General features: G+C 49.5%; 3 protein-coding genes across 3 annotated transcripts; 2 read left to right on the top strand and 1 right to left on the bottom strand.

Moving 5' to 3' along the window:
* Positions 1-215: 215 nt before the first annotated feature.
* Positions 216-1,172, top strand: E0L32_010792 (uncharacterized protein; the record flags this gene model as incomplete). The annotated part of the gene is made up of 2 exons (XM_031133449.1): positions 216-924; positions 1,006-1,172. 2 exons carry the CDS (start codon positions 216-218, stop codon positions 1,170-1,172), a joined length of 876 nt encoding a protein of 291 aa, XP_030989006.1.
* A 160-nt stretch (positions 1,173-1,332) lies between these two features.
* Positions 1,333-2,667, bottom strand: E0L32_010791 (uncharacterized protein; the record flags this gene model as incomplete). Its single annotated transcript, XM_031133448.1, has 1 exon — positions 1,333-2,667. The coding sequence occupies one exon, from the start codon at positions 2,665-2,667 to the stop codon at positions 1,333-1,335; it is 1,335 nt and encodes a 444-aa protein (XP_030989005.1).
* A 1,265-nt stretch (positions 2,668-3,932) lies between these two features.
* Positions 3,933-11,030, top strand: E0L32_010790 (uncharacterized protein; the record flags this gene model as incomplete). Its single annotated transcript, XM_031133447.1, has 11 exons — positions 3,933-4,148; positions 4,204-7,151; positions 7,215-7,664; positions 7,720-7,851; positions 7,909-8,410; positions 8,849-8,862; positions 9,722-10,273; positions 10,334-10,640; positions 10,697-10,737; positions 10,795-10,930; positions 10,986-11,030. 11 exons carry the CDS (start codon positions 3,933-3,935, stop codon positions 11,028-11,030), a joined length of 5,343 nt encoding a protein of 1,780 aa, XP_030989004.1.
* Between the last annotated feature and the right edge of the window lie 887 nt (positions 11,031-11,917).

The following is an 11,917-nucleotide window of genomic DNA, read 5'->3' as shown; positions in this document are numbered from 1 at the left end:
CATAGGAAATACTTAGTGTCCACCTCATGTTTATAAGCCACCATTGCGCAACTTCCAAGAGCCGATATTCAGCTCCCAAGGACCACCGTACAATCAATTCAATAGTACTTCGATTCTTCAGTCCAGATCTGTTAGTAGAAAGCTGAGTTACATTACAGTCTGACAATATCGACCTTACATTGATCCCTATCACCTGTCACCCAGCAAAAACGATCATGTCCGGAAGCACCCCTTTCCCGTCGTTTACCAAGACCTGGCACCAGAAGCCTTATGCTCAGATCTCTCCATCCCGCCCCGAGCTGAGTGCCACAGGCAAGTTTGTGGTGGTCACTGGTGGCGGCGTTGGTATTGGACTCGCCATTTCCATGGCGTTCGCCCAGGCCGGCGCCAAGACCGTGGCCATCCTTGGTCGCCGACTAGAAGTTCTGGAGGCTGCCGCCAACCAAATTCGCTCAGCCAATTCCGCGGATACTACCACCGTGTTATTCGAGACTGCCGACATCAGCAGGCGAGATAGCCTGGCTGCCGCCATGAGTAGCTTTGCTCAGAAAACCGGGGCGAAAATCGACATACTAGTCAGCAACGCTGGCATTTTGCCCAACACTAGCACCGTCATCGAGTCCTCCGTACCCGATATACGCGAAGGCCTTGATATCAACATTCTTGGACCGCTCAACCTCATCCAGGCGGCAATCCCACATACGGCTTCTAATGTTTGTATTTTCAACATCTCGTCCGGCATCGGCCATTTGCCGGCAATGCCTGGTGGCACATGGGCCTATGCTGCAACCAAGATGGCCAGCGTCAGGATGTTCGACTATCTCCAATTCGAAAACCCCGGAATGCACATTGTTAATATCCAACCCGGTGTAGTCGCTTCGGCGATGAATACCAAACATGGTCAGATGCCACCAATGGATGAAGGTAAGTGGCTTTGTCTTGCCCCTCCGAGTAACCCTCAACCCCGGGTTCAGGGCTTCAGCTGACCTCAGGTTGCATCTGTAGCTGAGCTTCCCGGCAATTTTGTCGTTTGGCTTGCTTCTGAAGAGGCCAAATTTCTAAAGGGTCGATATGTCTGGGTCAATTGGGATGTTCAGGAGCTGAGGTCTCGCGCAAACGAGATCGAGGCTACGTCTCTCTTACAAGTCAAGCTGAACGGTCTTGACATGTAGGTATTAGGAATCAAGCTGATGTAATGTCTCCTTGTCGTCTCAGAAGCTATTTACACAGTTTGCACTGCTTTTACAAGGTGTCTGGTAGTGGGATGGTCCGTGAATACTCTTGAATTCAATTTTCTAGCCCTAGATCAAGAACAATTCTTTCACCACGCTTTTACATATCGAATGCACTGGCAATCCTATTCAGACCCTTCTCCAATATGTCCTTCGGTTGAGCAAATACTATGCGGAACCATCCTGGCACCTCACTTCCTAGCTCATCTCCATCAATGATGTACACCTTCTCGGCGAGGAGTCGACGTTGAACCTCCATGTTCACATCAAGATCACGTTGAAGCTCTTCGGAATCCACCGTCAACTTTTCCTTGAGACATTTGATACCATTACATGTCCCTCCCAGATGATATCGAGTCTTATCCTGCCGCCGTCTTGACCATGCTGCTCCCAAATTGGCCCACACGAACAATCCCGCATTGGTACCCCGGAAGAAGGGAATGGCGAACTTATTCAAAAAGGTCGCTATTATGGCATAGTTCTCCCCAAGGCGCCTGCGATTCTCAATGATGTATGCTGTGACGAACTCGTGATCCTCCAAGACCGTACACGCGATATAGTCGAGGAAAGCAGCTGGGTAGCAATAAGGAGCATGTGCGTCGAGGGCGGCTATCAAAGCCCGGTTGGCCTGAGAAATGACGCAGCCTATGCGCAGGCCGTTGCAGCCAAAGTCCTTGCTCATGCCCCAGAATACGTGCAGCAGCGCGGGGTCGATGATTCCTGTGGTATCAATGGTGAGAGTCGACGTGAATGGCACTGCCTGTCGGTTCTCCGGGTTCCGGAAGGTGCTCAGGGCATACACTTCATCCACGACCAGGTGAATCTGGTATTTGTGGCACAACCGCATCAATGCAGTAAGGACCTCCTTTGCGTAGCACCGTCCAAGGGGGTTGTGCGGATTGCAGAGCAACAGAGCTCGCACCCGTTGAGATCTTGCATGCGCATCAATGATCGAACTTTCGTATATGGACACAGCAGCAAGTCCAAAAGGATCGACTTCCCCAAATGACACTGGAATTGTGCGGATCTGTGCTCGATCGCCCAGTTCAGCTGGGAAAGCCCCATAGTAAGGGCGGCCAAGAAGGAAGGCATCCCCCGGATCGCCTAGTTCGAATGCACAACGCTCGATAGAGCCCGTTACCCCATTCGAGACACTTATGTGACTAGCATCAACTGGGGTGAATGGGGAGAATATTGAGTTGATGAAGGAAGCCACCGCTGCCCTGAGCCTCGCGCTTCCGTTAGGGCCCTCTCCATATGATAAGGCAGTACGTTGAGGATCAAACTTCTTTTTGATATGTGCGAGCAGCTCGGCCTGCATCAGGCCGTTCTCTGCAATACCCAGATTGATGAAGCCGTCTGCGCATAGATTAGGACTGTAAGTATTGGCCATAATCTCCCAAAGGACTTCTTGCCGGCGGAGTGAAGCCGCCATACCTCGTGCGGACAGCATTTGAACGTGATCCAGACAACAAACATCAGAGTTAAGAACTTGGCTAAAAGCAAGTCAAATAATTCAACATTGGTGCCTATATTGAGACAGAAAGAGATTGATGAATCTCGATCAATAGCGTCATGCAACCATCGAAGCGAGCTGTGTGTACTTCGTGAACATGTACCACGGCCGACACAGAGACCTCTCTGAGAAGTCACTATGCAATACACCCGCACAGACTTCTTCCCACCTGCTATTCGGGCATTGGGAAAATCAGGTCAACCAGATTCGCTCTGAATGCATGTTCGAGTCCGAGACTCGGTCTCCTCTTTGACCAATCACTAACCAAGTTCCTTGCTGCAATTCTCCAAGCTGTGACCTTGACTACTGCGGTACGTTTGCAAATGCACCTGAAACAGTTCATTTTCGGTCACCGCTAGAGGATCATTTCTCGTCGGCGTTAATTTACCCTTTGTGGCTCGGTTAGTGAACCTCATGCAACGGCACTGACGTGACAATGGGCTAAGGGATTAATGACTCAACAAAGACACCATTGATCAAGTTATCAGGCGGTGAGCGGTCGCAATACTAAGAGCTGCAGAGGTTGCGGGAGGAAGATGGCAGTCCAGTCCGGCCGGTACATCTTTGTCAGATCCCTAGAAGGGAAAATGCTGACAGGGGAAGTCTGTACTGTACTGCTGCCAAGATTTAGGATGGGGACTCCATGAGTCTAGCAGCTCCGAAACTGAATTGCTGTCCCTCTTTGCTGATCGCCGTGGGGATAGATGGACGCAATTGATCCAATGAGATTGAAAGTACTGGTGAATGCTCATTGCCCCTTTTGGAAGGCAAATGTTGATGCCGCAAGTGACGGGATAAGCTTCCGAATGCAGTTCTGTCGACCGTAGCGCATATGCAGGCCTCTCTCGTCAGATCAAGGATTAGATTACCACGTAGCGAGATCCTCGCAGATCAACTTGTACCTGTACCTGACATGGGCCCGGAATATCATCTATAATCTTCTTTCCTGTCTAATGACTTATTCAGTCGTCGTAATCGTGTTGTTGATCCATTTTAGATCGGGACGCAAAACAGCAAGGGTGATTGGACTTGGTTCTCATTCTGTGCGTTTGGGCAAGTCTGCTGGGTATGCTTTTCCTCGCCTGCCGAGAGCTACTACCACAACGACGAACGTGCCCCCTTCACTCTGCGACATTGAACGAACTCGACTATTCTTCAGGCACCTGAGAGAATTACGGAGGGAAATGGATGCTCACCCATACTGCGAGAGCGACCACACGTTTGGGCCAACGGTGACGGGTTGTAGAGGAGACTTTGACTTTACTGTCAAATTTGAAGACATTGTTCTATGCCTTCTCCCTGCTTTAGTTTTCATTGTGTTTGGGGCTCTGATGCTCCGCCACGTCTGCCATGCTACCCTTTTGATCAAAGGACTTTCATGCCTTCTGGTGGTAAAGCTGGTACGACCATTAACTTCGAGTACCTTGGATATCTGTAACTAATGCCATGTAATAGTCACTGGGACTAGCATATTGGTCTCTCAACCTTTCAATCCTCATTATTGGCGTCGAGTTTAACCACGAGGCAAACTGGTCGACGACAGCTCACTCAGTGTCTTTTCTCTTGTCTTCGTTATTGCTACCCCTAGCGGTATTGGAACACCGGCGCTCAGCAAGACCATCATTCCTGATCAGCACATATTTTCTTTTCACGATTCTGTTTGACGTTGCCCGAACTCGAACACAGTGGCTCATTTACCTTGACACCGGGAAGCATTTACTATTGGCCAAGTTATATACAGTGACAGTTACGACAAAAGCCGTTTGGCTTGTGGCTGAAAGCTGGCAAAAGTCATCATCACCAGAGCTGTGCCTCGAAGAGAAATCGGGCCCTCTAGATCTTATCACCTATTCATGGTTGAATCCGCTCTTTTGCACCGCTTACTTTCATGTGTTGAGCCTAAAAGAGCTTCCCAAGCTTGATCGCCACCTTGCAACCGATGAACTTTACAAATTATTTTGGAAGAAGGCTCGACAGGCCCGCACCGACTGGATGCGGGAGAAGTTTGGATTGGCAAGGCTCCTGGCCCGAACGCTGCTATGGCAGTTGCTCCTTCCTATAACTCCAAGACTGGCCCTTGTAGGCTTCAGATTCTGTCAGCCTTTCCTGGTTCATGCTCTTCTTGCTCACCTGGAGAAACCTCTGGAACAAGAGTCTTCGTGGACAAATGTTGGATACGGCTTTATCGGTGCGACTGTTATCATCTACTTTGGAGTTGCCATTTCGACGGCCCTATATTGGTATTGTCATGAAAGATTTCAATCCATTGTTCGCGGTGTGGTAATCGCGACTATTTACCACAGGATGACGGAGATGCTCTCTGCCGACGTCAGCGACTCAGCGGCCGTAACACTGATGAGTACTGACATTGAACGCATCCGTGTGGGTTTGCTTAACCTTCACGAATTTTGGGCGACCCCCATCGAGGTCGCACTCGCAAGTTGGTTGCTCCATGGCCAATTGGGTCTTGCCTTCATCGCACCGCTGCTCGTCGTAGTTTGCGCAGTTGGCTTCTCCTTTGTCCTCAACCGCTACATCGGACCACGCCAAAAGCGGTGGATGGAGCGCATACAGACAAGAGTGACTGAAACAGCAGACATGCTGGCGAGCCTGAAACAGCTCAAAATCTCAGCCCTGGCCAGCTCAGTGGCAGACTCCACACAGCAGTTGCGAGTTGAAGAGATGCAGGCGGCTACGAAGTATCGTAGGCTTTATGTATCGAACATGATCTTTGGCTTTGCACCCATGGCACTCTGTCCTTTGGTGACGTTTGCCGTGTCAGCTCGCAACTACGATAGCGGCACCGTGTTCACATCTTTAGCATACCTGGTGTTGTTGGCAGATCCTCTTGGGATTTTGTTTGGGGAGATCCCCTATCTAATCGCTGCATTCACGTCAATGGGAAGGATACAAGAATTCGTTGCCAACAAGAGCCGACAGGATCGTCGGCTTTTAGGTGGCGCATCGTCCATCCAGTTGACGAGGGACATCGGCTTCAGAGTTGGTGAGAGCACAGGTCCGGGCATCGCCGTTGAAAATGCAACGGTTGGATGGATCGAAGGCAAGCCTGTTCTGCAAAATATCAGCTTCAGGGTACCAGCCTCCTCTCTCACTATGTTGGTTGGTCCAGTCGGCTCTGGCAAATCAACTTTGTGCCGAGCGCTGCTGTCAGAAGTTCCATTCGTTGACGGGGATACGAAAATCAGCACAACTCTTGAAAGCTTTCGATCTGCCGTTTGCGAGCAGACTCCGTATATATTTAGCAGCACGGTCCGTGCCAACATCATCGGGCCATCCGACTTTGACGAAGTACGCTACCAGGAGGTGCTAGAATGCACCGCACTGTCCGTAGACTTCAAGACACTGCCCGAGGGTGATGGCACCAGCTGCCTGGCCCTCAGTGGAGGCCAAAAGCAACGAGTGTCGATTGCTAGAGCGCTGTACCACAACGCCGCATTGTATGTGCTGGATGACACATTCAGTGGTCTTGATGCGGACACGGAGCTCGAGGTCTTCATGCGAACACTGGGCCCGAATGGAGTCCTCACCCGTCGTGGGTGCACGGTCATCTTTGCAACGCACAACATTAAACTGCTCCCAATGGCACATCACATCATCGCCTTAAATGCGGACCAAACCATTGACTTCCAAGGCGACTACCGAGGACTCACAGCAGCAGGACTCCACACCACTGTGGGCTGTTTTGAGGCTTTCACCGAGTCGAAAGTGGCAACTCAGCATGATCTTGACCAGCCGGAAGGTCTAGACTTTCCGACTGAGGTAGCCGGCGGCACCAGCTTTTTGTCCGAAAAGGACAGAATGATGGGGAACTCTGCAGTCTATCGCTACTATCTCGCAAGCCTTGGAAAAGTCTCATTTGTGGCATTCGTGCTTTTTGGTCTCGGATGGGGCTTCTTTTACAACTTTGGATATATCTGGCTCAGATTCTGGTCGGGCGACAGGGAATTAAACCACTCGAATGCATTTTACATCGGCCTATACGCAGTGTGGCAGTCGGCCGGCTTGGCATCAATTGTACTGTGCTTCTGGACCTCATACACCATGATGGCGGCAGTCTCTGGCCTTCGGCTGCATCAGTCTGCACTACAGGCTGTTATCCACGCTCCGCTGTGCTTCACCACGGCCACTGACATCGGAGTCATCACCAATCTTTTCTCGCAAGACATGACACTCGTGGACAATGAGCTCCCAATGGCCATCACTAACTTGTCCCTCGACGTCTGCAATGCACTGGGGCTGGCCGCCATCATTGCGACATCGTCGCCGTATTTGGCGATTGCTTATCCGGTGCTAATAGGCGTCTTGTATTTCGTCCAGAAATTCTATTTGCGAACATCGAGACAGGTGCGACTACTAGACCTAGAGGCCAAGAGCCCTTTGTAGTAAGTCCAGCCCTTGCGGTAAAAAGGCTGGTAGATTTCAGTACGGGAGCTGATCTATTCAAGTACACACTTCCTCGACATTTCTAGAGGCCTGCCAACAATCCGAACGTTTGGTTGGGTGGAGGCTCGTATCAGCGAGGCAATTCGGTTTCTTGACGATTCGCAGAGACCAACATATCTTCTCGCCATGGTGCAGCGCTGGCTGCTCTTTGTCCTTCATTGCATTGTTGCGTGTCTCGCAATAATAGTGGTTGCACTGGCTACTCAAACACACTCAGACACCTCCGGATTCACGGGCGCAAGTCTGGTCGCTCTCATGACTTTTGGTGATATTCTCAACTTCATCATTCGCTGGTGGACACAACTCGAAACATCGATAGGCGCCGTTACTCGGCTGAAAGCTCTGAGCGACAATGTGCTTCCTGAGGGTATCAAAGATGAGACAAGGCCCGTGCATCTGAATTGGCCCAACAAAGGCGGTATCGAACTCAACGATGTGTCAGCTTCATACCAGTAAGTCAATAAATCGCACCCAACGATCGGATGGAGAGTAATTGACTTCCTTCAGAAGCCTCGGCGGAGGAGGCGGGATATCTACGGACTCCCAAGAGCCCGGGTGCACCCCGCATCTGGTGCTCAAAAACATCTCAGTCTCGATCACGGCTGGAGAAAAGGTTGCGATTTGCGGTAGGAGCGGAAGGTGCGTGTGATGTGATTTATATGACAAACGAATAAGTCGATGACTAACCTGCTTCAGCGGTAAATCGTCCCTGATACTCCTATTGTTGCGTATGCTCGACCCTGTATCCTCAAGCTTCAATGATATCATGATAGACAATATCCCTCTTCACTCGGTCAACAGAGCACAAGTTCGCGAGCACATTATTGCAATGTCTCAAAACGCAGTCTTACTGCCCGGTCGCATGAGCCTGAAGCAGCAACTGGACCCGCTCGGCCTCTCAACCGCAGAAGAGTGCTACTCAGTACTACATCTTGTGAGGCTGAGCGGACTAGCCAGCCGCGCGACGGAACTAGAAAAGCCGTTTCATCAAGAGTCACTTTCTGGAGGACAGAGGCAGCTGTTCAACCTAGCTCGCACGGTTCTCCGTGGAAGGGCTCGCACTAGAAGAATTGGGAGCGAAGAAAAAGTGGGTGGCCTCATTCTTCTCGATGAGGTTACTGCAAGCGTGGACCACGACACTGAGAGAATCATACAAGAGGTCATCATGAGCGAATTCGAGAAATATACCGTCATAATGGTGAGTCATAGGCTACAGGTAGTGGCGAGATTTGATACGGTACTCGTCATGGAGGATGGACAAATAGTTGAGCGTGGAACCCCACGAGTACTCGCAGCGGATAGGGTCACTCGTTTTGGGCAGTTGTGGTGGACCGCAGGCAACTCAGTCTTGGATTAAAACACAAAGCGCAATCGTGTTCTTCCGCAGAGCTCGCTTTAGAATCTATGTGTTTCTGAGGAGCCTGTTTGCTCTTGGTCAAAGTTGGCTGCAGCACTGCAGTATTGACCCTGTAACCTTGTTTCGGTCAAACCCAGCTTCCCCAACAAGCCCTTGGTGATTCGGATTTCTCGGATAGGTGGATGGCAAGGCAACATTGGCAGCCGTGATCATACAACGCACTTGGGCAGACACAATGGTGGGGTTGTTGCCAATATGCACACCACTTTGATTTTGTAGGCACGCTTGTCCGCGTAGGTTATAGAATACGATCTGTGCTTATTAATGATCGTATTGATGCTACCGCAGCGTTGCCTCGCACTCCGATTTGTGGCATCCATTCCACTTTAATCAGTCTAGTGCTGACTTTATGTAGCGTGCTTCAAATTCCATGAATCAGCACATCTGACAATTACCGTTGATATCACCAGCGTTGGCTATGCTTCGACCATTCTTAATATACGTGTCTATCACGCATGCAGGGTGGGAATCACGCAAGAATTGTCCGGCTTGCATTTTACCACTCTGGAGCGTTATATCTGATATGTGGAATGGGAATGGCCCTTGCGCTGGGATCATGTAGTTCTTACGGAATCTGGTTGAAGCGTGTCCAACCCCTACAGAAGCCTTGTTTAAGAGCTTGGTTGCAAGCGTTTACTATACGCTCACGTACATGCAATTTTTACACCTCTTGAATTTATAATGGGGTTTGCTTAATGGTCATACTTGACATGGAATCCGACAAACTAGAAATTATTGGATGCACTGTGTACGAGCCGCTCGTAGCCTATGGACGGTGTCACGAGGCACTTATAACCATCCGATATGATGCTTCGAGGCCCTTCCAGAGCTGACAGACAATTTGAAAGGCCAATGCAACATATCTCGTGGTGGTTCCAAAGAGACGAACATTGATCGGGGGAGGCCCAGTAATACGCTCAAGTGATAATCGGCTGGTGGGGGAGTCTCCGATCTTTCGGGGCGTATTTCGACAGAATAGTATATGCCTCATCAAACATCATGGGAGACTTCTGAAGATTGTTTTATGGATCACTCCCCGCTCAAGGCCATCACTTAAGTATATAAATGAGAGTTCCTGCGCTTCATTCTTAGCATTGTTCCATCCAAGCCGCAGCTGTTCCAGCACAAACACAAGCAGGCAATGAAGTCAAACGGGCTCCTTTCCGCAACTTTGTTGGGCGCCCTCTCTGTTGGTGGTGTTGCCGCAGGCAAGTTATGCCAAGATTACAAGATCCCTATCACTATTACGACGGAGAATGAAGTCTTCGGCTTGCCTCGATTCCAAGACAACTTTGATGTTGCCGACTTCATCGATACAATCTCGAGCCGAACACCCCCCACAGACATATTCTCCGGTTCTGTGAACGAAACAGCATCTTACACAATAGCTGCAACATTCTGCACTCCAGATAGGGGAGCATTGGCTTCTCACAAGAGCACTGTCCTAATTGCTACTCACGGCCTGAACTATGATCGCGGGCAAGTCATCTATGTTTTACAGATATCTAATCAAAGTTTACTAACAACATTTAGTTATTGGCATCCGCGGATCCAATCAGAGAAGTACAGCTTTGTTGATTACGCCGTCGGCCGAGGCTACTCTATCCTCTACTATGACCGTCTCGGAGTGGGCGAATCTACGCAGTAAGTTACCGCAATCAGTCTTGAGAATATTCTACAACATGCTCATATTATCAATGCTAGGGTGTCTGGCTACAAGATCCAACTCTCTCAACAGGTCGCTGTGCTGCACAACATCGCTCGCCTTGTCAAGGCCGGCAAGTACGTTAGTGACATCGGGGTCCCTAAAAAGGTTGTCTATGTCGGACATAGCTTTGGCTCCTCTATCTCATTCGGTGCACTTGGTCTTGAACCGACTATCGTAGATGGAGTCATCCTTACAGGGTTCGGTTTGAATTCATCCTATATCAGCCCCACCGATTTCGTCAAAGCCAGCCAACCTCGCATCGCTGCCATACAACAACCAGGTAAATGGAAGCAATTGGACACGGTATGATGGGAAACCTCATGGACATAGACCATCAGTTGTCTGATCCAGTTACTTAGGGCTACTTGACCCCTGTTGACCTGTTTTCCAATGTCAACACGTGAGTCAAACCTCGCACTCCCTGATTCGTCACAGACTCTAATGGATCCGCGAGCAGGTTTTTCAAGAAACCAGATTATGATCCGGATATTGCCATATACGCAGATGCTAATAAACAGCCATTTGCTGTGACTGAGCTCCTGACAGTGACTGCTTTTCGGCAGTTTCCCTATAGCTTTACAGGGGCGGCCATGGTCAGCAACCATTTCAGTTCACCGATCAGTGTATCCATGGCTGACTATCTTCAAGATCATAACCGGAGAGTTTGACTTCATTATTTGCGAATCCAAGTAGGTGATCTTAGGAAAGCTCACACATAGGATACCTTGCTAACCAGCTCGCACTTAGCTGTAACGGAGCGCTCGAGGTACCCGCTGCCGATATTTTCTCCCATGCAAGGCCCTTCAAAGCTATCAGCTATCCAAAAGCTGGCCACGGGCTCAATTTACACCTTAATGCCCGAGATTCTTTCAAAATCATTGTGGACTTTCTTGGTGCTAATGGGTTGTAACCGGAACTGGAATCCATTCTCATGCAACATTTGCAGATGGCAGACTGTGGCGACTCGCGTTATATGGATACAGTTGCAACGGGATCATACCTAGCTTTCAAATTCAGAGCCTACCTAGCTTAGGGAGGTATGAAGACTAATTTTAAATCTGTCATTCCTCCAGCTGAAATGGTCACTGGCGATCTTACTGACACAAATGAGATTCTTTTGATAAGCTTCCCAGGTTGCGGAGTACCAGCTCTCCGCCCAAATAGATAGTATCAGTACATACGTAAATTTAGAAGGTAAATGTATGACCTTTTATCCACTGTGGCCTCGTAAGTTGTCGTCAAAGAGACATAGATCTGCCCCTATCATGAGGCGCAATCGGGAAGAAAATATACATGACGACCACACGGACGGGAAGTGCAACACACCCTTCCAGACTAGCTCTGGTAGGAAAAATTGAGAGCTTCATCTGGTTATGTTGAGCATGGAACTGTCTCTTTCGTCAATTTATATGGCGTAACACAGGCACAGGCAATACCTAGTTATTTTCTAGAGCCACTATGTTCGTGTGGCTGTTACCTTTTGGGATGGGAAAGACTTAGCGTTATCCGTCCAAGTCAAATATCAGGTTGGGACTCTCTCGACTAAATAAGGTCGAGTGTGGTGAATCATGCTTTATTAT

This window comes from Thyridium curvatum, assembly GCF_004353045.1.
Source record: "Thyridium curvatum strain D216 chromosome Unknown NODE_91_length_158940_cov_68.853331, whole genome shotgun sequence".
In the NCBI taxonomy this organism is placed as follows: domain Eukaryota; kingdom Fungi; phylum Ascomycota; class Sordariomycetes; order Thyridiales; family Thyridiaceae; genus Thyridium; species Thyridium curvatum.
Note: the sequence above shows the minus strand (reverse complement) of the source record. Positions and strands in the feature narration are given on the sequence as shown.